Source organism: Schistosoma haematobium, chromosome 4 (assembly GCF_000699445.3).
Source record: "Schistosoma haematobium chromosome 4, whole genome shotgun sequence".
NCBI classification, from domain to species: Eukaryota; Metazoa; Platyhelminthes; class Trematoda; order Strigeidida; family Schistosomatidae; genus Schistosoma; species Schistosoma haematobium.
This window is the reverse complement of record NC_067199.1, coordinates 16189798-16217506: the sequence shown is the minus strand read 5'-3', so window position 1 is coordinate 16217506 and position 27709 is coordinate 16189798. Positions and strand designations below refer to the sequence as shown.

At 33.2% G+C, this 27709-nt stretch overlaps 1 protein-coding gene across 2 annotated transcripts; it reads right to left on the bottom strand.

The window, feature by feature from the left end:
- Window positions 1–935: 935 nt before the first annotated feature.
- On the bottom strand, window positions 936–27709 carry SMG5_1 (Protein smg5). 2 transcript variants are annotated; one of them, XM_051215801.1, is made up of 21 exons: window positions 27625–27709; window positions 27491–27589; window positions 27334–27457; window positions 27118–27295; window positions 26982–27083; window positions 26860–26949; window positions 25327–25543; window positions 24463–24531; window positions 22525–22921; window positions 19029–19380; window positions 17157–17401; window positions 16151–16394; window positions 14211–14268; window positions 11994–12496; window positions 10343–10641; window positions 9185–9763; window positions 7541–7865; window positions 5664–5754; window positions 4509–4710; window positions 3608–3893; window positions 936–1069 (listed from the first exon to the last, which is right to left on the bottom strand). In XM_051215801.1, the coding sequence occupies exons 1-21, from the start codon at window positions 27678–27680 to the stop codon at window positions 1011–1013; spliced, it is 4575 nt and encodes a 1524-aa protein (XP_051066335.1). In that variant the 5' UTR covers window positions 27681–27709; the 3' UTR covers window positions 936–1010. The 2 variants fall into 2 exon arrangements, with proteins under 2 accessions (XP_051066335.1, XP_051066336.1); XM_051215802.1 differs by having other exon boundaries at window positions 26860–27083; window positions 27334–27589.

The following is a 27709-nucleotide window of genomic DNA, read 5'->3' as shown; positions in this document are numbered from 1 at the left end:
ATTCTTATGTAGTCTTTGTTATGCACAACGGTAAACTAAATGGAATTAAAGTGTTGCTTTATGTATTTAACAAACATTCTGATAATTCTGCTAATCATCAGTTTGTTTACGCTGTTTAATGCAAAGTAATTATTTTACATCTAATTTATACCGTGATGTACTAAGTGAGATAACTTGATGAAATAAGAGATTCGGATTATCAGAACAATCATACTGTGGTGCGTGCTACTTATATGGATGTAAGTAGTATATAACGCGAGTTAAAAACGCAATGTCTGGCAGTAGATCAAAAAAGGAAGAGCGACGACGCAATTTGTAAGAAAACGCATGAACAATGAAATGTGAGACAATGGATTGATGTGTGCAACAGGAACAGTCCACGTTGATATGATGTATTGATATTTTGCAAATTAACGATTTACTATATGGTTTTCCTATTTTATCAAGTAACTCTGTAATTTGTGCTAAATACAATTTCGGTTGTCCTCACCTGTGTTCTCCTTCACTACAGTACTACTATTCTACACCAGAATTAAAAAACCGTAATCAGTGGGGTTCCGCTGTGCCGGATGTAAGTAAGGCAGTTATCCATCGAAGACAATGAAGGATGATCGTGCAATTTCGCGGATTGATTGAAGTTAGATATTAACACCGTTGAAATCCAGCTCAGTGGTTAGGAGTTTGTGCGTGAAACCGATGGTCCCGGGTTCGAGTCCCACTAGCGGGATCGTGGGTGTGCACTGCCAAGGAGTCCCATACTAGGATAAAACAGGCGTCCAGTGCTTCGAGGTACTTAATGGTGGTCTAACATTGATCGGTTTATGATTTCCACTAAAACTCAACAATCTTCACAGCCTTACAACTGACAGAAAACAAAATCATATTAAACACTTAAATGGTATGGGAAAAACAAAATAACTGATGGATAAGAAAATCTCCTTATTTTGTACAATTTTATTTTACATCAGTTGAATACAAAAACATATGTACATGTATATTCTTTATTCCTATCATGTTTTGATCGCTTTCCAACGTTGAATAAAGGAGCGAATTAATTCTAACCGTACACCTTGAAAATAATGCAGAAGAAAATGGCATATGGATTTGAATAAAGTATTGATGAAAAAAAAATTAAGACATCTGCAATTCAAAAAAGTATTCCAGTCTAGTATTACTATTAAAACACTAGATTTTGTATAATTCACAGGAGTATCTTTCAATGTTATTTCACTATTGACTGTTATTTTATAATCGTTTAAATTAAGTAGACGTTTATACAGAGCTTCAAATCCGGACATGATATCAAAAAGCTACTCATATTTCATATAGCATAAAAATTAAAATGAAAGTGAGATATCATGAAGTATTTTAGAATGTTAAGTGTTTCCTCAGGATTGACTTAGTAAAATATGATTCCAAGTAATTAAAAAAAGCAGATTATGTATGACATAATTGCTCTCCGCTACGAATATACTACTGTAGTGAACAAGAACACCAGTGGGGACAATCGAATGTATTTAACACAAAATTACAGGACTTGTTAATAAAATCTAACAATCATGAAGTAAATGCTTAATTTCCAAAATGTCCACCAATTGTCTCAAAGTGACTCACTTCATTGTTCTTGCATTTTCATACAAATTGCATCCTGTTTCCATTCTTTACTATTTGATTCTCTTGTCTCTCTACTCCCAGACCTTCTGTTACGACTAACATCATATACTACTTATGTCAATATAAGTAGCACACACCACACTACTACTGTTGCATATTTTGTTTGCTGCGTTAAATTCGTGGTAGAGGTCATCACTTTTAGTGGCCCTGTATCTGACTCCACTTGGATAGTTTCTGATTGTTATTGAGATATACATGTCGCCAATCCTCGTATATAATCATCGACTTGGTGAATAACGGAATTAAAATAAGCTAAATACAAGGATGGAATTTTGAATGCGTATATTTCGTGCCAACGCTGACAATCAGAGAGACGTAGCGAAGTGAAACGAAATTCCGCGCAGTGGAGAAGGCACGTGGGCCAACTCGATTTAATCAAGCGTTAGTCAATATTTATAGTCACAAAAATAAGCTACGGATATGTGATGAGTAGGATAAGATGTACACACACATACGCCGATATAAAAACAATCAGGGTTGATAAGTGAATGACAAACAAGGTCAAAACGTGATTCAAGAAGAATAGATAAGTTGGCTATCTCTGTGCTAATGTGGTATGGCAACTCAAACTGATGTACGTACGTACGAAGTTCTACGTTGTTACTGACTGAGATAAGTTGGCTTGTCTAGAAGCTAATTGGTTTATTTCCAATATAAAACATTCATAAATAAAACTTAGTCACATTATTGATATTGATGAATACTTCTGAAAGAAGTTAAGTAGAGAATTCTACTCAAGATTTCCCAGACATGAAATAGATTTAATCAAATCAAAGTATTCTACTCTCAGCATGCATTTTAATTAAACTCGAAGTGTAACAAAAGCTCATGACAATTATGTTTTAATGGTTAAAGCTTAAAGTATTTAGCTTCACAAAACATTAGATAATAGATTTGAACACTACCTCATCTATTTCGGTTTAGGTAGCTGAATGGTAATAACCAGCACTCACATAAATATTGTGACCCAAAGTGTAGTGCACAAAATTGCACTTCATAAATGAATAACAAATAAATCAGCAACATTGAGATGGTTTACTCAGTCCGATGGATATTAAAAAATTAGGAAGAAGCATTATTATTTCCGTGAAAATTTAATTAATGTATTTTAATATATACTTATTTTTCTCACGCAACCAATCAAAGTAATTATTTTAGTAGACCTTACAAATGGATGACATAATAAAATTTGACAATATTAGTATGAAATTGTCATTTTTAATTATTCCTGAAGAAAGACAACTGTACAATTGATTGATCACTGGGTAGTGACCGACGTGGTGGTTTGAGATAGTTCACAGGAATCCAAGGACCTAGGTTCGTTGATATTTGGGACACGATAGAACATATAATTTTCATTATACTGATGCTCTCTGCCTGATTCGATCCTGCGTCACCCAACGTCAAAGTCAGAGACATTACCATTGAGTTATCTGGCCTCTTATAGGACTGAGGTGTAGTTACAACTGATCGATCACTGGGTGACCAATGCCGTGTATGTCAGGCCTTTCTTAGTGCTGAGCTAACTTTATCGATCAAGTTGCAATGAAGCCACCAGTTTAGGTGATTCGATATCTCAACGGGCGCCAAATAGCACGAAAACTAAGTCCATGGTTTCCCGTCGACCATCTCTAACCATCACCTTACATCATAGAAATGCAGCTGATTAGTTACCTTAAAAATTGAAAGTAATCTGTTAAAAGTGGACACTATAGAAGTTACATTCTGTCAACTAAGTTATTATTTTTTCTTGCAAATTATGCCAATAAAAGAAACTAATTTTTTTCAATCCTGATGGCAATTGAAAATAATTGGTAACACAATAATCAAAATTATCATTGATAATTTTAAGAAATTAACAATTTCAAAAAAATATGTATATAAATAAATTAAACAACGATAGGTAAACAGTAAACTAATGTATAAGACATACCATGATTTAATGCAAGCTTTAAAAAGTCTTGAGGAACTATTGTATCTTCAACAGATGTATTTCTAAATCCAATCAGAATAGTCACAGGTGCTGTTTTAGTAAGTGACAACACATTCAATTCATTTGTACTGCAATCTTTATTTAGTAGATCTACATATGGAGGTGAAATATTAAGCAAATATAGAAAGTCATTGGTTTCCTGTTCATTTGAATTAGTAGCTTCTTTAAGTAAGGAGTTTTTGTTTACAGATGTTGGATCAGATGAATTGTTGGAATCTTTGAGCGTCTAAATTAAGATGGAAGAAAAAAATAATTCAGACTATTAGCTACATTTGATTATCTTATGGAAAAATATGGAGTATAGAAAGTAGTTTTTCATATCGAAATCGGTTACACAGCATTTAATCAGTCAGTCAGTCAGCTACAACGTAGGACCAGCCATTTAATGGTGATAATTTATAGAATTTTGGATTCACACTTCATTTTAACTTGTTATTCAATTACACACACAGGTACACGTGTCTCGATAACATTGAAATCCAGACTTGGTATCCACTTTTTCAAGTCTTATATTAATATTTACTATTAGTTAATGGGATACTGATAACAATTAAACTATAAAACAAGTGTATGACGTTATTTTTAATGCTGATTAGTGAAATCCAGTTGTCAAAGAAAAATTTTGTGTAATTGTATTATTTAAATGAACTGATTATAACTTTAAAGTAAACATTGGCAGCTTAAAATTGGTGTTTAAAGCAAGGCGAACAAATTCTAAATTTTAGTGACAACGTAAACAAGCCATAGATAATCTCGTATAAGAGAAGTACTCGATTGGACAAAAAAGGAATCACACGAACTAATACTAAATTCTCAAAAGTCCTAACACAGATGTGCTCACCTGTGCAAAATAAGACGCACAGTTCAGGATGTTAATCCATCTTCTTACAACGCGAAGATTTAAGCTTTGGTTGGTGGGTGCTTTAGGTTCGTCTTCTTCCGTGTCGTTTATCAAATCTTGAGCATCGTTATGTACAGCATCTTGACGATGAAGTTCAATAAGTTGATTTGGTTGCTCATCTGGTCTTTGTAATCGCAGATAACTGATAACATGAAGTAGAAGAGTGAGAAACAATTGCGTCCATATTTTGGAATAGTATAATGATATGATAGCGAACAATGCCCGTTGGACAGGAATTTGAGTTAAAAATAATTAAGAAAAGTTTGTTTCATGCAAAAGGAAAAGTGCATATTACACAGCATTTTTATTATTAAACTGCTTATTTTTAAATTAGAAATCATTCATCTGAAAAGATTTTAATGATTTCATTATTTAGAGATTTATTATGCTATATTATATTATATATGAAATACTATACTTGTCTATTGTCGTGCAAAATATTAAAAGCCTTGAAACAACTATCGGAAGTTAGTTTGATTTGTCGAGATTTGTAATCATAGTTATGGGAGCATTAGTGACTAGTTTCCAAATGGATTTCGTGAGGTCTACATGGAGAAGTCAAGACTTATGTAATCAATTAAACCAGATGTCAGGTAGTTATTTACCGATGAGATAAGATAATGGTTGTAGTATATCATGAATTAACTGAAGTGAGAAATCGGGGACCACTGAATTTAAACTGAGTGGCTAAATAAAATCATGGCTTGTTGTCAAATATGAAGGTCCTATGAGGTTTGGATTACATGTACAAATTGCAGAAACTTAAGAAAGTAAGGTAAACAGCTGTTGACTGCTATGAGATCTTAAGGTTTCGCTGGCGGATATCAGTCTCTGATTAAAACAACTATCATGAGAAACATTTAAATACTAAGACCAAGATCTGATGCTTGCCAAAAAACTGAAAACCGAGTAATTTTGTGCATATATAATGAGGACTAATAACCAATTTTAAAATATGCTTTATGATTGGCTTACCTTTCTTTTACGCAAAGTATTATAGGGGTATAAAACAGCTACTGTTAGTTACTGGTTAGTGAGAATCAATCCAAGTCAAACTATTTCATAGTACAAAGTGTAATTGTAAATGAAACTTACCGGTTGCCACCGTGAGCTTCATGTTCCAGGTATCGTATCGCTACTCTAGCGGATGCCATTGTTTTCTTCAAGTAATCCAAATGGGAAATAACTGGAGAGTTTACATTAGAGAGGAAAATATAACGAGGATGAGAAATGTACATGTGGATGTGATAAAATTCACTTTTAAATCCAGTCAAAGAAATTACTGTAGCTAGTAATGAATAAACTAAACGACAGAAGCTTTTATAATTATTAGTCCAAGCATTCTGTGTATCATAGTTTACTGTTATGACCTATTAACAGATACAAAATGGAATATATAATAAACAGAAGGTATATGTTATACGAATTTAACAACCTAAAAGCACCCATCGTTCAAATCCGCAGTCAGGTGGGCATATAAGTAACTGAGCTATTGGTTTTAATTTTCAAATGACAACTCGAGAATTATATAACCACAAATTTAATTCACATCCTTGTAGAATGAACAAGGCAGTTACTGAGCATAATTCCCAATCCAATAAAATATTTCTACTTTTGAAAATTTGCATATTACATAGTTTCATAGTATTAACATGTAGTACCAATGAAAAACTGTAGATTCATGAACGTCTATTTACTAAGTACAGAAAACTATTCAAAGAGTACTTTCAAATACCATATTTTTAAGGGAAAGTATTATTTACATGATAACAATAGCCTTAAACTTTAGTAACTTTTAAAAGCCACTACTATTTAAAAAACACGATGGATCAAATTCACATGTGATTCTACTTTGAAATATCCTTCAGAGTCCTAACAATTAACAACTTATATATATATATATATATTTCAATTTCTGAGAAATATTTCGAGATTATCTTAGGATTAGTGACACTATCCGATTGCTTAAAAAGAAGTAGATTGTGAGAGGTTGAAGGCTGAAACTCACTAGTTAAAAAACAAGCGTTTAAATCATGAAATTATAGTTCCTGTTTGAGTGTTTTCGATTCCTAGTATGCAACATAATCATTCACAGATATCTATCACAATATCCGTTTAAGTGAATTTATGAAATTAAAACAATAGTATTTCAAGAGGAAGAATGTATTTGTAAAATCTCAGAGAAAGAATTTGAAGTAAATCCAACGTTTCGCCTGGCAATAAATATTTCAATGATGAACGGAAAAACTGGTTATGCAAATAAATTATCATTCAGTGGAGTAGGTTTCTTACATAAAACTCTTTATAGAGAAATATATACAGTGTATAACAATGAATCATATGAATAGTAGTGTAATCTACTATGAAATACTAAATCATTTAATGTAAGTGTTAAGTCTTGCTGATTTGGACGCTATATTCGTTCCTAAGCTATTCTGATAAGCCACACGCTAGAACTATACAGCGACTTGAACACCAGAAAGAAGACGCAAAGTATGGAAGAAACACTTTACTCTAAGGTTCGTTCTTGTACAGAAAACATGGGTATTTATAGATGTTAGCGTTTGTTAAATCAACATCATATTTCGACCAATCCGTTAACGACATATTATGCTACTGACCAATAGTAGCACGCCACGTTGGAATTCTAGAATGCTCCATCGTGCTCTGATTGGCTAAGACTCTTCGGCTCCGTTGAAGTTCTCCGAAAGCCGACTCAACAGTAAGTACAAAGAAATTTAAGTAACATGTCAATATATTTAGTGATAAATGTCAAAATACATTTGAATGAATACGTAACGAATGGCTACTTGATGTAGGGTAGTATAAAAATCAATTTATCTGGACAAGTTTTTACCAAAAATCAGAATTAAGCCTACATATGTGGCTTGAAGAGGTGATAACTAGAAAATATTGTGGTTTTAGAAAAATTCGTAAATTTACATCAATCTGAAGAAATCAATACAACTAACCTGCTTGTGGTATGATCAAAACGAAACGATTAGAACTGACTAATTGTTTGACCATGGATAAATGGCTGGTTAAGCAGTAAGCATCTATGACAAGAAAAGGTGACAAAAAGGTTTTTTTAATATCAAATTCCAAGTTTTTATCCTGAATATTTGAATCTGAATTCTGCATGGAAGATGCAGTGTTAGTGCTTCTTTTATTGTATGAAAGAGGTGATTGATTACGAAACTGACGTTCTAACTGATCGACTTCATTGAGTAGCCGAAGACGAGCCATATCTCGCATAGCTTGATCTCGGCGTGACTGATCAATTTCTGTTGAATTAATCTAAAGGTAAAAATGGTTATATTTAGTAAAATGATGAGAGAAAAAAAGTGATTATTGTTTACGAGTTATTGGAATTTATTAGTCAAAATATCCATTCATCCACCTCTAATTCTAAGTACCATTTTTTAAAAGTATATTTTGCATTATATGTTGTAAAGCATAAATAATTTCGTAGATTGCTGTGGATTTATAACTGATGATTTTGTTTAGCAAGTTATGTAATTTTTATTTTTCATTGTTACTCCAAGTAATTGCATGAATTGTCATTAGTTAGTATATCGTTCCCGGAAAAGTGTAAATTATGTATTGAGAATTTTATTTCATTTACCATATAATTGTGTTTGTCAGGGGTATTTGTTGTGTATTCACATACAGAACAACAGTAGTACTGGTTTCATGTGATTTTAAGTATCTGTATCAGATATGATGATCGCCTAAAATCAGACGCTAACTACTTCTCATAATTCTTGATCAATTCTACCTAAGAAGAAAGACAAATTGAATGGGAAGCTCTATTTATAACTGTTTGGTACCAATGACTTGTTTTTTATTCATAGATAGTCAAAACTGACCACTACAGTATTGTGTTGAATCTCAGCTTAGTTGATAATCCATTTGTCCATCTTAGATCATTACACTCACACTTATATTGGCTGACCCTGTTGGAATTTGTTGCTTCGCAACAACTAGAAAGAGTATTAAGGACTATTTTTCAAATTTACTTTCCATCAATTTATAACGAATAAAATACAATGTTGGCCAACGGATTTAAATAAAAACCAATGTTCTTTACTATTAAAATAAAATGACATACAAGTCACTGATCAATTGTTTAGCAGTGACTTTATAAGTGTATTTAAATTTCTGTAGTCGAAAATGAGTTAACTGCACAATTGACTCATATGATTTACAAGATACTGTTTCTAGGCAAGATAATAATAAGAATATCACAGCCTCCAGGATTGATTGTACACAAATAAACAGTAGTAAAATTAAACAAATACATTATTATATGTTATGAAGAAACGCTTCAGATTAAATGAAGAGATTTAGTCTAAGTATTGAGCTAGAAGCTCTTATAGTGGATTTATAAATTAAATTAACTGGAGTTATATATATTCTACTCAATCTTAGATATGCGGAAAATGACAAGAGCTAATGATATTATAATTTGCTTATTCAGCCTCTAATACATTTGTAAACGAACTATGGACGTTGACAAATATGGCAGTCAATAGCAATAATTCGGTGTGGAATAACATTATTTAGTTGAAAACAAATAAAAAATTCTTTCAGCTTTACTGAAATAATAAACTCACTTGAGGTTTGTCAAATAATTCAGTATCACATTTAACCAGTGAAGATGAATCAGATTTTTGTGGACCACTTTTAGAGACAGATTGAAGAACATCAGATGGTGAAACTTCTGAATGTTGAACAGACTCTATTGTATCCCAATCGTTATGATGATTATCTGCTTGTTGTGAGTGTTTGTAAAGATGTCTGGAATCATAGTATGACTTGTGACCTTTAGCCGAGCCTGAATATCTAGCATGTTCCCTATAAGAGTGACCTCTATGAGGTACACATGTATTACGATGATCAGTTCTGTTATACTGATAACCAGTATTAGGACAAGAAGAACTGTAACGATCACATCTTCCATAGCCAGGATAGAACTTCTGATATCGACGACCACGACGTCTTCGTCGACTCAAATAGGGCCAATTAGAATGATTGGAAGAGGATAGACTAGAAACATTAGACAGTGGTATGTCACACTTAAAAGATCGACCACCATTTCCAGTAGAATTATATGTAACAAATAAACCCAACTGACCACTGTGTGATGCTAAACTGCACCCATGAAACGTAAGGGAGGCGCACCGAAATACGATCTGGAGGATAAGGATAGAGTAAAAAAAACTAATTTGTGGACAAAAAGTATTAGAAAGTATATTTATGGAAACTACTACAAGTGAGATTGACTTCCATATCAAAACAGGAATAAGACGAATATACGCTTATGAAATAATTCCTCACAGATTTATTAAACATTACTAAAAGTATGTACCGCAGAGATTCACAGTCAGATAGATTTATTAAGACTAATCAACATTGGACGAACAATTAGATTTATCAGCAAATATGTGAATGATAAAAATCAAATAACGGTCCAACAGTCCAGATTTGAAATATCGATTACTGGGTCACGAGTTCGGAATAACTACTCCAACTAAAGGTTCTACAATCTGATGGCTATATCCATTATGTGAAACGTTAACGACAATAACTCACTGTTTAGATAGTAATTAAGAGAAGCATTAACTCTTTAATCGACAGTTTGAAAACCAAGTACCGGAATTGCTAAACTACACGTTTGCAGTAAACCCTGAAAGAAATTTACGTAGTTATTTATACAAATATTTATTGAGGTTTCGTCGAAGAAAGTAGTAGATAAGAAAACAAACACTTACCTCATCTACTTCATTTAACGACGGTGATATGCATCCATTATGAAAATCAATTTTTTTATGAATACAATTCATTGATGGTAAGCCAAGTAGTAACCAATCTTCAGGAAGAGGATAAATTTTGGATTTTTCATCATTAGGAATTACAGTTTCTTTTACAAAATTTTTCTCTGATTCATTTTGTTCTTCAACGGGAAACTTAGTTGGATTGAAAATTTGTTGAGAAAACAATTTTTTCATTGTCCGGTATGCAGCAGGTGATAAATGATGAACGATGTTGAACTTGGTTTTGTCATCGGTATCTGTAATGAAAATCGAGTAAAACGTTATGCACAGTATATATATATATATATATATATATATACGAAGAGTATTACATAAACTATGTGAAAAGAATTGAAAAATGTTAAGGAATATGATCAAGTGACATGACAACATTATAATCTAACAAATTTTAAGTAAAGTATATCAATTTGAGGATTGAAATGCTTGTACGTTGACTTGACAAGTTTAAACTAGTCACATTATAAAAGGAATGATCAAAGTTGAAGGGCGTAAACCTAGAGTTCTATAAGTGAGTGGACAAATTCATACAACATAAAGAGTGTGAACTCGTATTTCATAACTTACAGAAGTATGTATTGGATGCTTGTATTATGAACCTGTTACAATCTTTTCTTCCACATTGAAAGATACTCAGAGTGCATTAAAGATGTTCTTTTGTACTTTTTTACTGTAGAGACTTGCTTTATATTTATTATCATCATAATCTACTACTTAAAAGAAATTAAGAAAAATTTCATTCCAGAACAAACTAGAATGACTAAGCCACTCATAATAGTACTATATTTCTTCCAGCTGAAATTTTGCGGAGTTTATTTAATATGACTACGAAAACAGAAAAACAAAGTTTCAGTAAGTTACAGCATTACATTAAATCACTCTTGATTTTCTCTGAATATAAAAACACAGAAGTAAATGTATTATTTTCGACGTGATTATATCTTAGGACTTATCCAGAAATAAACATATACCGTTTCTCCAAGATATAAAGTTTTAACCTTTCTTAGTTTGTATACTGCTTGAAAAAAATAACTAAGATATTATCTACTACATGGACTATTTTAAAGCCCATATAATAACAGATTACCGATATTACTTATAGGGAATTCGATATTAGAACATAAGTTCTCTATAAAGAATTTTCACGTAAAGCAAGCGCACACATCACGTAGCCGGTCACACATTGTACCAGCTAGGACAAGAGTAAATTCCAAGTAGGTTAAGGGAATATTGATCATGACGAGAAATTAGTTCATGAGGTGGTTGACTAATGGTGTAAGACGTGTGAACTTTAGATTTTCTAGTTTGGATCTTGCTTCAAAGTGGTTGCAGTGATGCAGCCGTACTCATTCTTTATCTCCTTTCAAATCTTAAGCTTCGCACAATTCAATACTTTTAATTTCCGGCCTCATTCATTCTTTTTACACTGTATTTATTATTCTTAGATTAACACCGAAATCAATATCGCTTTTATCACTCCTTCAATTTTATGCCGAACCGATATATATATGCCAAGGTCCATGTTTTATTTGATTGATTACTTATGTCACACACAATCAATCAATTACTATACTACTGTAATCAGACTTACTCGATTCAACCAAGTGAGTACACGAATCCACATGTAACTGTTCTTTTTTATCACAATGACTAATTTCACATGATTCTGATGTATCGGTTACATTTTTGCACAATATTTCATGAGACATTTGATCGAATATTGGATAAATACTATTTAATAATGGGATTAGTTGTGATACGAATCTTTCTACAGACGCCTGCCAAATAATACTAGCTCTACTAGGTTTCTGCGATTTATTAGTTATATTATCTGTTAATGTGGAATTAACATTTTGAAAAGATAAATTTAAATGTTGAAACTGTGAACTTGAAAGCCAATCCAAAAACAATTTGACAGCAGGAAATAAATAAAGTCGACTAAATAGACTAATACGTGTTGGTATATCTGTATTTGGGTCGTAAGAATCTTTATCAAATTGAACAGAAGGATAATCTGATAAATTCTCTTTAATAGAATCTGAATGACATTTTGAAGAGTAACGCACATTTTTCTCCACATAATCAGTAGTAGAACTATGAAAGCAAACAGAAGTAAAATAATCATTTTAATTTTAATTAATTATTAAATATACAAAAAAGAAATGTCTTGCTCTTAAATCTCATTGATGAAGTTTGAGGAGAAATAGATGTTAAACAACTATTGTTTACTATTTATTACAGATTATGAATCATAAATAACTGGCATATATTAAAAGAGAAACACTATTGACCAATTAAATAGAATGAAATCAACAAATAAAAAGTAGGTTTGTATACTGGATTACAAGTTAACGGTTAACGATAGCATACCTATCTGATCAAACATACTTAGGTGGAAACAAGTTCGAACTCGTTACCGATTTGTGCTTTAGAAAAAAAAGTGAAAATGGGACAAAATGAATAACTTTTTGGTGATGATATTGTGAGGTATAAGCGGTATTCAATTAGGGTGATTTAAAGTTATAATGAGAAGGAATTTCATAGATGAAGTTCCTTCTTTTTTACATAGAGTAATGTAGAAGAATTGAAAGGATAGGTTCAAAATGGAAATTTTATTCACTTAATTGGTTGTTGATCACAAAACACTAATATATCTTGAATGTGTAAATAGTGTATCTGCCTTTCATCAAAAAGTGAGATTCAAACAGAATATTTACAACTAAAAAAGTGAAAAATATATATTCAGTCAATTGAATTAATTATTAAGATAAATACGGGAAATAATAACATTTTAAAAATTTGAATAGGTCAGTTTAGTTGCAGGAATCCTGGACGTTTTGAAATGCAGGTGATTAGGGAAATGAATCTTGGTAAGAATAGAGACTCAGAAGAATCGGAACTCTCCAGAAGTCAGCAGTAAAAGTGGACAACTTCGTCTGAACATAAAAATGGAGATATAGATAAGCTTGAACAGTAAAATGTCCAATTTTAGGGATGTGGATATTCTGGAAAGCTTCAACTATAAGAAATCCAGAAACGTTTAATTAAACAGAAAGAAGCGTATAAAGCGTCAGAAACAGTAAACAAAATAATGGGTCATTTTAGAGCAATTAGAGCATTGATTTCAAAATGGCGAACAGTGATTATGATGTATATATTTTAATAAAGAAACAAGGTTTGGAAATTTTGTTCAGTGTTAAGTCGTACTGAGTTAACACTCACTTACTGCCTGGATGAAATAGAGAACAAGTCGAGTGATACGATGCCAAAAGATTGGGCTTATCAGTCAGGTCATAGTGGATTGGAGAATGAGTGACCTAAAAGCTAACTTCCTCTGATTGTCTACAACATTTTATCATATTTATTTCGTGTTCATATTTTGTATATAAGCATGTTATTTTGTTACATGAAAAACATTCATCTGGCTAATCGTCTTGTTGTCGATCCCTAACTATCCGGCGGCTTTAGCCAATTATGTGGTTTCGTGAGTAGCCATCACTCGGTCACACGTCATATCATTGAGTTCATCCATCAATTAGAATTCTATTTATCGATTTTAACAAATGAAATTTAGTCTGATCAAACCACAGGAAACCTCCGCCATAACATCGAGGAGAGATTAAATCTAAGTTGTAATTTATTATGTTTAGTGAATTATTTGGTAAAATTGTGTGTTAATTTTCCAATGAGTAATTATCAAACTGTTTCATTATACTGAGGATTAGACAATAATAAGTTACTAACCAGTGATCGATCAACGTATAAATACTAATAAACTTCAGAGGCGAACAAGGAAAATATTACTTACTCATGACGCACTGATTCTTTAGCATTGTCTGAAGATGGATGAGAAACCAGTGAAGGAACTGTTAAGAACATGAAATGAAAATGTAGTATATATGAAGCAAACTTATTTTTATACATGAAAGTGACTCTCACTTTATAAATTTCAGATTAATAAACCAATTATTACCTTTAGAAAACAATAAAATGGAAATGGCACTAGACTTTAAGTGCAAAAACGGGGTATTTTTGCATATGCTTCAACCCATTACTAAGAACTGTGGAGAAAAATTTCTAGCATAATTTCAATAAGAATACTGTCTAAGTAATAAGGTCCTTTTAAAGAGTGGATAGTTCAATCAAATACGGTGCATTAACTTGAAAACCCGATATAACTGCATTAGTAACCTTATTGTTTATAAAAAAAGCTCTGGAATATGAAGACAGAAAGCAGAAAGTTTCGTAATAACATATTTCAAAATGAAATGATTCAACCCTGAGGACAATCAAAAGATATTAGCACAATGCTGTATGCAAAAGACACTTTCGAGTTCATGCTGATTAGGATAACATGCTGAGATATTCTAACAAATCACAAGAAATATTATCCAAAAACTTTGTCAATACTTCATTTTTTGTTTTTATTCAAACACACAAACATTGGTACAAGTAGATACCAAAATATATATGCACCACATAAGAAAATAAGATTCTTAAGAGATGGAGAAAGGAAGGTGAGTATAATAAAAAATAAAAAGCAATTAGTTTATGGGAGTGAAAAACAATAATACTAATGGAACCAGCAGTTCATTTAAGAAAAATTTAACGAAAACGGAATCTTTCAGAAGTTCATCTCACTTATACGAAGAAAGAAAAAGAAAGTTACAACAGGGGCGACATCGGTTTCTATTCTGAGCTATTCTGATAATGTCTCAAGCTACTTTGTTGTACTGTCTCTAGGACACATTTCTCAAGAAACATTTTAGAAAGTCTAAAATGATATTTTTCAGAATACGTCGCATCAAACTTTCATTTTCATCTATCCTCAATATAAAAAGCTTTCACTAATGATATGTGAAGTGATCATTGTAAATATCTCGTTTTTGTATACGTGATGAAATAGACTTCCTGAGAAAAAGTGAAAAGCTGTAAGTGATAAGACATTACATTGCAACAATATACTAATAGTCAGTGAATTCTACCACAAACATTGTTGACCAGATTGATCAAAATAAAGGATAATTAATCTGATATGGTAATGTGTTTAAAATGCAGTTAATTTTTACAGTCATTACAACGATAAAATCTATATACAGAGAAACTTTGTTCAAATTAATTATTTGTCATAAAGTGTCAACCCCTACAAAAGCAGATGTCACTAAGTATGTCAAGTAAATGATGAATAAAATATAATCGCAATCAATAGTTGGAAGTGTTGGTCTACGTGGCCTAAAATGAATTACAGTGGTACGGATTGTTTGTCTTCCTCTAAATGTTGGGTTTACTTCACACTTCGCTACTTTGAACAATATTGATATTCAAGTTTCTGATATAAGTAATAGCATTATTATTTCGATGCTTTTTTTACGATGCAATTTGTCAATTTTCTCCCGTTGTGTTCATATGACGTGGCAACTTGGGTGGAAGCATATTCGTGTCAGGTCCTACGATATTTATGATCGACTAAATTACGAAGTTCATTAATAAAAAAAGCCAATGAGCAACATAAACGACATTTTGGGTTTGCTTTACTGGTATTATTTCGTTATAAGTAAGATCTCATCTCAAACTACTTATAAGCTATGGACTTAGATATTAGTATGTATAGTCTCATTCATTTAGGAAATTTTTTTATATTTTGCTTAGATTGCTTATGATCACAGATCGGCTGCTTTGATATATTTTGATCCATTTCCAAACAAAAACTAAACAAAATATAGATATTTTGAGTTGATTGAAGCTCACCTTCTACTTCTTCCGTCTTGCCTTCTTGTATCGCTTCCTCCTCTGAAATACAAGTCAATGTACTTCTTACATCCTTACTTACTGAACGGGATTCTGAAAGATATTTTGACGAATCATTATGTTTTAATTGTTTTACATCTCGTTGGGATCCCATATGATTCAGTTTGGAAGCACGCCTCAACCGATCATCAGATAAAACATCAAGATCATCATCTGAGGATGTACCGGTAGAATTAATCTCATCCTAAAAATGAAAACAATGAATAGGATTTCCTAGCTAAATATCTTTTGATCAGTTTTATCATAATGTGTATTCATAGAAGAATCACAAAACATAGTCAGAAGCGACGAAGTATTTTTTCGTACACTTGAAACTCATCTATTTAACAATCGGAAACAAGAAACCCAACAGCAAATTATGGTTCCTCTTGAAGTTACTCCAAAACTATGCTATAGGAGAACCGTAGGATAAAAACTACAGCATCTAATACATAGGAATTTACATTAAGTTTGTATTAGGTTTCGTACTGGAGATAATGCGGTAGAAAGGAATTATTACTGACATAGAGACGAGTATAGATCAATTAGACAGGTTAAAGAATTAACACAGAACGAAAATCTGAACATAAAACCATACGCAAATAAGAAAGTAGTCCTTGCAAAAAAGGTTTTATTTCTCAAGGAAATGAAACCATATGATCAAAACACTACTGCATAAGTAGTACTTGTAAAACCTGAGAAAAGACTACTAAATAATTAATTAAACATAGACAATTAATATGGAAAAACATTAAATTTAAACAACACACATATTTATATAGCCGATTAAGGTAAATCTCCTGAGGCTTTATAGTCTGCATTTTAGTCTATAATAACAACTTGTTTTGACAGTATAAGTGTTGCATGAGGATTATGAAATCATTCACTTGAAAATCGAACTTATTTTAGATGGTACCTTGCACAGTAGTAAAAAGGTATAAAAACTATGTGAGTAAATAGTACATACTTGTGAATGCAATAGACTAGAATCATCAGAACCCCAAAAATCTGTATCTGAATCGTTATCATTTTCGTCAGTTCCCCGTTCTACAAACTCATGTTCTGAATCTTCATCTGAAGAGTATCGACGAAATCGTAATCTTGCATGATCTTCATCGTTATCTGTATTACTGTGTATACTTTCATGTGAGCTAGTCCTTGTACATTTAACGTCACCAGAATCGTCTAATTCATCGTCAGGATTAACAAGTTCTAGTTAAATAAATAAATAATCAATGGGAAAAACGTATTACTGAAAAATAAACAACTAACATAAGATCCTGGTTTGTTTGTTTACTAATCACTTACAACGACATTTTACTGCACTTCAAAGATGTTAACTCTGTAGATTGATATTATATGCAATTAATTATCGTATCATAAGATTTTTATATAAACAGTAAGTAGTTGTGGCCAGGCGTTATTGAATCACGAAAGAATAGACAAAAGAAGTCAGGAGAGTTTTATCTGTATATGCCTTAAAGGAATAGAAGACTATCTGTTATAACCAAAATTCCATGGATCCATATTTTCCTCTTGAATCATATCTTCTATGCCTAATATTTCCTACTACCATTAATATACAGTTACTACTCTAGCATCTTGCAATGGTGGTGTGGTGTAATAACTTGAACTGATACACATATGTGCCTGGTTCCACGTTGAGTATGAATGACTGACTGATATAAATAAGATCTTTTCAGAATATAAAATACCGTCCTGCACTTTTTTCTTGTATTTATTCCCTGATTAGGAAATGCGTACCATACTAATATCATGTGCAAGAATTTTGAATGAACGTTATGAAAGTCACTACAGATTATGAGGATTACACATATTGACGTTATCATGGAAAAGCATAACAAATATTAAATAAAGAACTTTTCTTCAACAGTAAACTAATAGTTACCAAAAGATTACATTGCTGATTGATAACTTGATAAAAAATACGAAAATTATCTGTCTAGAATGTAAGTCTCGAAATGCTTTAATAGAACCGTGGTAATTTCCTTTATTAAAAATTAGCAGAGTGTCACGATGAGTTGGTAAACCATAAAATAAAAGTTTATTATTCTCATGTATAGCATTTTCAAAAAATAAAGCAATTTTGAATTATTTGTAATTTGAATAAAACCATTATTGTAAGCAACCAGTACAGTGGGTTTGACATATATTAATAATCAGAAGGGCTTTTGTGGAGATTTTAGTAATTTCAAAAGTTGAAATCATGAATCAATTGAAGCTAGACCACAATGGAAAACGTGGAAGCATTGGACGGCCGTTTCGTTCTAGTATGGGACTCCTAAGCAGTGCGCATCCACGATCCCACCCCCGCGTGAGATTCGAAGTCAGACATTAACACCGTTGGATGCCGGCTCAGTGGTCTAATGGTTAAGCGCTCGCGCGCGAGACTGATAGGTCCTGGGTTCGAATATCGAGAGGGGCGAGATCGTGGATGCGCAGTGCTGAGTCCCATATTAGGACGAAATGGCCATCTAATACTTCCAGGTTTTTCATAGTGGTCTAGCTTCAATTGACTCATGATTTCAACTACTGATATATTAATAAAACCACGTAGATAATATGATTGTTTTTATAGAACGCTGGCGTTGAAACAAATGATTGGAGATGAAAGAATAATGTATCTAAGTGGTTCATAATTAAATAGAAAATTAAGGCGACTGTACAAAAATGATAAATTCTGAAGATATTTTTTCATGAACAATAAAGTGATAAACAAACGATTGATATATACTTCTAAATATAATATACTTATATTTCATTTCGAAAATACGTATTAACATGTAAAGTATTTTTTTGAGCTAATAGGAAAGCTCACCTGACATAGATTCAGGGTGTTCGGTTGACGAGACATTACTGGGTAATGGCTGGTCATTTAAAATATGCTTGCAGTTCAGATTTTCTGAAGGATTAGATGGATCAGAACATACTGGACAATCAATACATAAATTATAAGAATTTGTAGAGATGCCTGAATTGTTTGGTTTTCTCTTAGGATCTTCCATGAACTGACCTAGACGATAGTAGATTTGTCTACATACATGAGTTAAATAAAGTTCTCCAATGCTCAAAGCGAATGATAAAGGTTCATAAAGATCAGGGATAGCCGCAAGTGAAGATGATTCACACTTATTAGTTACTGCAGATGAACAATTATCGGAAGAATCGATCTACGATGGATATTAAAAGTATTGGAAAACATAATTAGTTAGGAAACATTTAATGAAACAAGTTTATCAAAGATAAATTTCACATAATACATTTGTTTGATCATTTATACAGACTAAAATAACGTATAAAAATGTTGAAGTATAGTAAATTGTTACAAACACTTTCTGACGTACTATGAGTTGTATTGCGATGATTTCATCAGTCAGTCAGCAACAATGTAGAACTTCGTACGTACGTAGTACGCACATCAGTTAGAGTTGCCATACCAAATTAGCACAGAGATGCAGTTGTCGACTCAAATTCCGTAGCGGTAAATGTAGTGAGAGTGTAAGCTGTAATCGGAAAGATTAGGGTTTGAAGATGCTATTTAAAGAGTATAATCCAGTGAAATAAATTTGGAAAGAGAAAAAAAAAGAGACAAGGGGGATTCAGGAGATTAGAATTTGGGAGAACATAAAGAGTGTGTGCACCTGCGCCATTGCAAACCATTTTGAGCCATGTCATTCAAGGTCTCTAACCATCGGTTGCTATCATCTCGCGGTCCCCAACCAGGTAGTCTACACCTACCAACATGACTCAGTCCAGTTGTCAGTGACTTCATGGATTTGTGCCATGTTTTGGTATAGCCGCCCCTAGCTTTCCTCCAACCTACTGCTATACCATTGAGCATCGCACGTCGAGGCAGTCGGTGGTTGGGCATAAGCAACACGTGTCCCAGCCCTCTCAACTGATGAAGTTTCACCACTTCATCAATTGATTTGCCATCCTTACCTAGTACCCATTTCCTAACAACTGCGTTGCTTACTCGATGGTCCCAGGATATACGAGCAATGTTTCGAAGACACCTATGATCAAATACTAGTAACCTACGAATGTCCCCTACTCTTACCGGCCATGTTTCACTGTCATAAAGTAGGACGGAACGAACTGCTGCGCAGTAAATACATCCTTTGGTTGATAGAAGGATATCTCGCCTACGCCATAAATGACGCAAGTTGGCAAAAGCTAGTCGAGCCTTCTGTATCCGTGCTGAGATTTCGTCACACACCAGACCACAAGGGCAGATGAGACTTCTAAGATAAGTGAAGCGGTCGACACGCTCAACTACTTTACTCTCTATCATTAGTTCAGGTGCCGATACAACCCAATCCTGAAGCAATATTTTGCATTTCGACGGGGAGAATCGCATCCTGAACATGCCTGCATTGTTGCTTAGAGTAGTCAGAAGACTCTGCATTTTGTCAGCGTCTTCATCAAATAAAACTATGTCTTCGGCATATTCTAAGTCAACAAGTGAATCTCCCAGTAGAACTTCAACCCCTGAAAATTTAGATGAGGGAAGTGTTATCTCTAAAAGCACGTTTACGATAGAGTCAAACAAGAATGGAGAGAGTGGACAGCCCTGACGAACACCACTTGAGGTAATCGATTCTGATGACAGTTCCCCATAAGCTCTCACTCTACCAGTTGTGTTCGAATAGAGAGCCTTTACAAGGTTAATGTACTTCTTTGGTACTCCTTTCAGTGACAAACACTGCCATAGAACCTCACGATCAACAGAGTCGAATGCCGCCCTAAGGTCGAGAAATACTACGATTGTGGGGAGTCTGAATGTGTGTCTATGTTCTAGAACCTGACGTAGTGTGAAAGCGACTTGTTTTTTTCGAAGGATTTCGGACTACAGTATGAGTATCCGACACTACTAAATTAAAACTCTTGTGAAAAAGGCTGACATTTTATAAAGACTAAGTTGACCGGTACAGAACGATCCATTTAAAATCCTAAAACAAACTAAATACCCTATTAAATGGGTATAAGTTAATAAGTAAGTCATATATTTAGGTAAAGGAGAAGAAAGTTTTAAGAGAAGCAAACGTATCCTTCGGAAAGCGCACGGATAACACGATTAAAAAACAACTAATAGACATTTCATGTGTATTAAAATCAACCGATATTTTTATAGTTTGCAAATAGTTATTAACAGTGATTCCAAATAGAAAACAATTGAAAATCCTAGAGCATTGAACAGTTGTTTTGTCCTCATGAGCAATAAACACTCTCTACTTAATTTAGGACTGGACTCAGAATGATCAGATCTATCAACGATAATGTTAATATCCAGTAATTGAGCTGGAATTTAATTGCATGTCTTACAAAATTCACTTCGTTAGCATTACAGGTCCACTAACATCCAATATCATCAGGAACCATCTGCTTTCATTACAAAGTTGTTTGACTCCATAAGTTCGATTGCCTAATTTTATATCTTTTCATTTATTGGCATCACTTATGTCCCACAGATTTCTCTTTCTAACGATAAGGCCTTTAAAGTGCAGAGCTAACACATTTTAAGCTAGTAGCAAAAAGGCTGTGTATGAAGTGTAATTGTTCCTTAGGCTCTGTGGTTACGCCCTCAAGTCTTCAAGAACCCCCATAACTTCGTTTTCTTTTTACATATCTCAAAAAGTGTCTTTCTATGGTGTGGGCAACCGGAAAGTGAAAATTGCCCAAACACCTATAACAATACACGAGACCTTTCGGAATGACGGAAACTATATATTCAATTCAATTATTTTACACTATATTTAGAGATTTCATTAGATAGTACAGATAATCTGAAACTGTTTTTGATACAGCGAGATTTCTTTGATATGGACACAGTAAAACTACTAAAACCATATATTCCAGATTTTAGATTTTCAGTTCTCAGTAACAAATGCCTTTTCCTAACTCTATTTTCAGATACATATGTCCTCAAAAATATGTGACTTTGTTTTGATTAGGAAACGGTGTTTGTATTCCTGATTTGTACAAAAAAAACCAGTCACTGTGTTTTTATAAAAAAAGTGTAGTCAACATTTTTGGTTGAACTGGTAAGCGATTAGATTCTAGATTTACAAAGAATGCAAATCTAAAGTCATTTTACTTTTATAACATTAGGCTACACATAATTACCGCGAATGTTTAGTTGGCAATACTCCGCTTTAAAAAAAATAGACTTGTTATACAAGCAACTAAAGACTCAGTAAAAGTGAAATTGTACGTTTTACAGCCTCAATTTATGATGCAAAACTTTTTGAAAGAAAAACTAGCCAATCCACTTTTAAGGGACACAAGGTTCTAAACCAATAGAATTTGCATACCTGAATGGCTTTTTCTTCTTCACCAGTCATCAAACTGGTAGAGGCTGAAGTGATTTCAGATTGTTGAGGAGAATCGCTTTCTATATTTGAATTTTCGTCTAATTTTTTCCCACTTGATTTATTGCGATCTTCTAAGTTAAGCTGGTGTATATACTCATAAGTAAGTATAGAAATAAGTAGCATTCTAATAAAAATAGGTCCTGTCAACTGATCAGATGTTTCATCTACACGATCTGGTTTTTCTTTAACTTCGCCCATTTTTAAATACTTGGTATTGGTATGTTCTGAATAAGTAATACTTTCAGACCGTACAGTTAAATGATCAGTAAGTAGTAACGAAGAATGTAGTTCCGCAAGTACATCATGAAAAATATTTTCTGTTGCGGGATCCCTAGACCTTTGGAGGGAAATACAAAGTAAAAATGTTTGACATTATAAAATCTTTCTGAATTGTAATAAGATCTTATGATTTCTAACATAGACAACATAAATAAATCAGCATATGAATGACCCTTTAATTGTGGATGACGAAATGAGCAAGCCCCAAACCCTTCAGAAGCGATTATGTGTGGAGCTGTTGTGGTTATGGACTACTAAATGGAAGTGCACTCTGACTGCAATCTGTAGTATTGAAGAATTCGGTTTTGAGTCAAACGTTTAGGAAGTTTCTAGTTATAACAACCTAAAACGTTCGATTAAGATATGTAAGAAGTAATATGGCTCTTAACGCAAGCTAGTGTAGCAGATAATAAAAACAAGGATTCATATCACTCACATGTACTAAAGTTGTTTGGACCAAGACTCATATTTTGAGGAAATATATGGTGTTCATCTGTAAATCGCTTAGAAACCATATCATCTTTACTTCACTCAGTATATCCATACTGCCAAAAGTTTTGATCCATATAAATTTCATCCTTCAAATAATTTACCCTTACAGATAGCATGAAGTCCAACCCTTTAACTCGACTGCTGAGGAAATAAAAGTCAACTAGTGTCTCGTTCAACGTCTGCACTTTGATGACTGAGTGATGAACACTAGACCTTCGACTACGAAATCCGGAATATTTCCTGCATATCCTACTCAAACGCTTTCTAGACCAAATATTTTTCTCAGCACCATAAATCATCGAAAAGCTAGGTCAGTCTGTAACTCAGATCTATAGAATAGGCGATTGATTAGTATGTGTCAGGATATTTTAACCTTAGGACAGCGATTCAAAAGACGGGGGAATCTGAGTTAAAACATGATTAATTAAGAAGAGTACACAATAATGTTTTTTTTATCTTCATATTTAAACTAAACAATAGAAGAAACTCCAGGGGAATAAGAGAATATTTCGACAAGCCTTACATAGATGTTAAGCTTTCTGATCATCTTTTTATTTTCCAGTTCCTATGTCTTTTATATTTTATCAAAATGCTGTATTCCCTCAGCTGAGTCTTTCACTCCCTCTTTTGCCGACATCAGGGTATAGATAAACAGTAATAAATATATGGTAACAAACTAATTTTGGTCAAATCACCAATGAACAAATTGCAGAGATTGCCGAAATATGACCTAAAAATTAATGCTACGAACTAAATTTCCTTTGTTAGCATATGCAACTTTTATCTCTAATAAAAATACTGTAATTGATAAAGCTGTACATTGCTACGAATAAATTAGTTTTGATTTTTTTAACAAGTAACTCAGTGACCAGGTAAGGGGTGTGGACTTAACTTCGAGTAACGCATTCTTGTAGAGGATAGCGATCTTGCCTGGCTACCCAAAATGAACTATTTGGAATCGGATGCTAATTTGCAGCTTGATAGTGTTTAAACACTGTTGCACCATAGTATCAATAAGTATTTTATGACCTTTTGAAGTAAATTAACTAAAATATATTCTATTCAAATAACAAAATCTATGAATACTCAATGGGAAATGACCCATACTCTACAGGTTTCAGGAACTGCTGAATTAGGTAGATGAATTTCATGATAGTCTTCCGGAAATCTTTTGGTCTAAAAAGCAACAAAAAAGTTGATTGTAAGAATGATCATTAAAAAATTATATGTTTAGTATAAGTAAACTTTTAAGACGACTGAGTGATATAATTTCTTAAATCTCAAGTTTATGACGCGAAGATAAGGACTACCGCAACATAGTATGAGGATGAAAGATCCATGCTCTTTATCTCCAAAATCCGAAAATTTACTTTAGGATTATTTTCGGATGTTCAGTGCAAGGCCACAGTAAGGAATCTGAATGTGACTAATTTACATTAGATACTGCATCCGCCTTGAAAGGTTAGTGATTTCAAAACAAATACTGAGACTTTTTATGACACTTTTAAGCTTAAAAAACCTTCAATATAAATGGGACATTAGGGGATCTAAAACAATAAGCCAATCTCTACTTGGTGAATAGTTAAAGATGCGTGAAAAAAATAACAGGATTTGATAATGATTTTTTAAGAAGCATCTTTATTGTGTCAGCATTTTCAGGTAATAAATGTTTAGGTTATAGGTGGTGGTGTTTAGATAAGCTAGCCCAACCGTTGCACAAGTTTACGAATCGGGTTTTGTGAAAGATGTTATGTGCACCGCAGTAGGTATGGTCTGGGGTTTGTAGGAATGATGAATTTGTTTAGTGAAGTTTATTCCGCTTAAACACACTACGCAATGCGAAATACGATAACTCGAACAAATACATGGTTCAGGTGTTTATAATGGTCATTTATTCTTTCTAGTTTTTACTGACAGTTACCATGAAACACCTAACAAATATAAATGACTAAGTACAAATAATACGCTCACCTGAAATAAGAAGCATATCGGATGCGTGAACTTTTAGACGGCTTTTCGCGAATAATTATACCATAACGAAGCTCATTTTTAGCCAATACAGTGATGAGATTTCCTTTAGCACCCTCAAAAGGCGAACGGGATGTTAAGCAACGTAAATAATGGAAAACGGCATTTAGGCCGTAGCAACGTCCAACATCTAAAATGCCCAATTGATTGTGAGGCAGTCCTGGCGAAAAAAGAGGATATTTGGAGACACGGATGAAACAGCTTAGAGAAAAGCATAAGTCAATGGCCACATAGATATGGTGTGAATAACACTTCACAACACACATCAAAATCACTGATACCAATAAGTTGCCTCTATTTATTGGTAATATATCAATAGAAATATCTACATTTTTCACGAGTTAACTTTCGCTTGGCCCCAATCATTTAAACAGACGGTAAACATCACGAGTACATACGTTGAGTAAATCTAATAGTGAGGGAAATTCAAAACACCTGATGTGATTAACGTTTTACCTAAAATAACCATATCTAGTAGTGCATTTTGAATATTATCTGCTGAAAAAGGCTCAAAACTCCACATACTATAACCTGATAATAGCGTGACAGAATGGGGTCAGGTGATCAAAACTATTGTTTCGTTTCAAAATAGTAAACACTAATTATGAGGATATCAAAATGTCTTTACATTCTATCACTTAACGTTTTCTGACTTACATGTTTCACTGTATGACCAAATACAACAGTTGCTTTATGAAACATGTCATACACGTATTAGCACATGTTTTGCTCAGTGTATGAACCTTTTATGGTTACTAGATTACCTTTAGTTCACATTAGTTCTGTAAACATATTTAAGCTTAATAATTAACATACTTGTTGTTATGGCAGGTTTTATGAACAAGTTTTGAAACTTAAAGTGAACTAGATCCCAACCGATATATGTGACCATATGAAAACTGACCACAAGACCAAATTATGAACGCAAGCCCCAGTAAACTTATATTAGAATACAATACACTGACCCAATGTACTGGTTGCCTATTTAATAGAATGAAATGCTTATAAATAAAATGCGAATAAGTAAAAAAGATTGGTTGTTATAAACGACTGGACAGTGAAAATTTTTTAAACTAAAAAACTCTTCAGGGTGTCAGTCAGTCAGTAACAACGTAGAACTTCGCACGTACGTCTTCAGGGAATTAAGACAACTATTAAACTTAATTCTTAACCGTCATATTACGTGTTTTATTGCAGGGTAGAAGTTCAATGCTCTAAAACTGACATAGCTTCGCCCAGAAAGTCGCATTAATCCAACTGGGAAAAGATGTCTACATGAACACTATATACACGACGGGTAACAATTGAAGTCTATTGAGTCATACTTGCCGAAACAGAACGAGAAACTTAGTAATAAGACTATCTGTCAGACAAAAGCATTTGGCAAAAACAAACTCCAAAGCAAAAAGTATGAACGGGAACACCACTAAATCTTGTTTCTGATATATATTATATATTAACAGATATGGTACTTACCCATAAGAGGATCAAAATAAAAAGCCGCTTTGTAATATCGATAAGCAAGTCGCTTAGCGTTAGAATCACCGAAATCAATTAGATAGCGAACTGTGTATGTTATATATGTATGAACAACGTACATAGGTCTCCGATATTTGTCAGACATTTGTGTATCAACTTGATAACTGCAGACTTATTCTCCACGGAGGGATTATGCTTTTCCTCAAACTCAAAGAACACTCCTCAGACAAAACTTAAGCAACCAACACGACTTACCACAGTAAAGAGGGATATGCAAAGCTATTGGGATCCATGAACATAAGTTATTAGATTGTGTATCTCCTAACTCTGATTGGAAAGCTAAAATGAGAGACTGATAGTATCCTATAGCACTGAGGATATGGACGACAAGCATATTCTCAAACAACTTGATACGGTCTTGTTGATCATTGTTCTGAATTCGTTTAAGAAAATGCCTCTAAATTTGGGTACCTTAATGTAAACTTTATACAGGAAATAAGGTTCGTAAAATGCTTTGCGCCAAATAAGCTCCTCGGTTCTTCGAAAATTCGTGCCTAAATCCATAAACATGAGTTTCTGAAGTAGTTCCTTTAGTCTATGGTGGTATAGAAGAGAAATAACTTCAAACCTCAACCTATGCCCATAAGCCTCATAACTGAAGACTGTTTTAATCGCCTTCCCACCATGATAAACAGTATCCAACTTCTTTATTAGAACATAGGCTGCTCTAAAAATGTAAGAATATTACAACAACATTCACACCTCCATAACCCTTTTGATTTGTCCAGATTCTCAACTGGTGGACCCGTTATTGACATCGTAGCACTACATTTAAAATGGTTCAAAT

Bases quoted from the DNA above. Each gene is read 5' to 3' on its own strand.
- SMG5_1 (XM_051215801.1), bottom strand. From the start codon at position 27,680: ATGTCAATAACGGGTCCACCAGTTGAGAATCTGGACAAATCAAAAGGG. The intron at 27,296-27,333 runs GTACCCAAATTT...AAACGAATTCAG, and splicing joins TGTATAAAGTTTACATTAAG to AACAATGATCAACAAGACCG. The intron at 25,544-26,859 runs GTAAGTACCATA...TTTTTTCGCCAG, and splicing joins TTATTTTGATCCTCTTATGG to GACTGCCTCACAATCAATTG.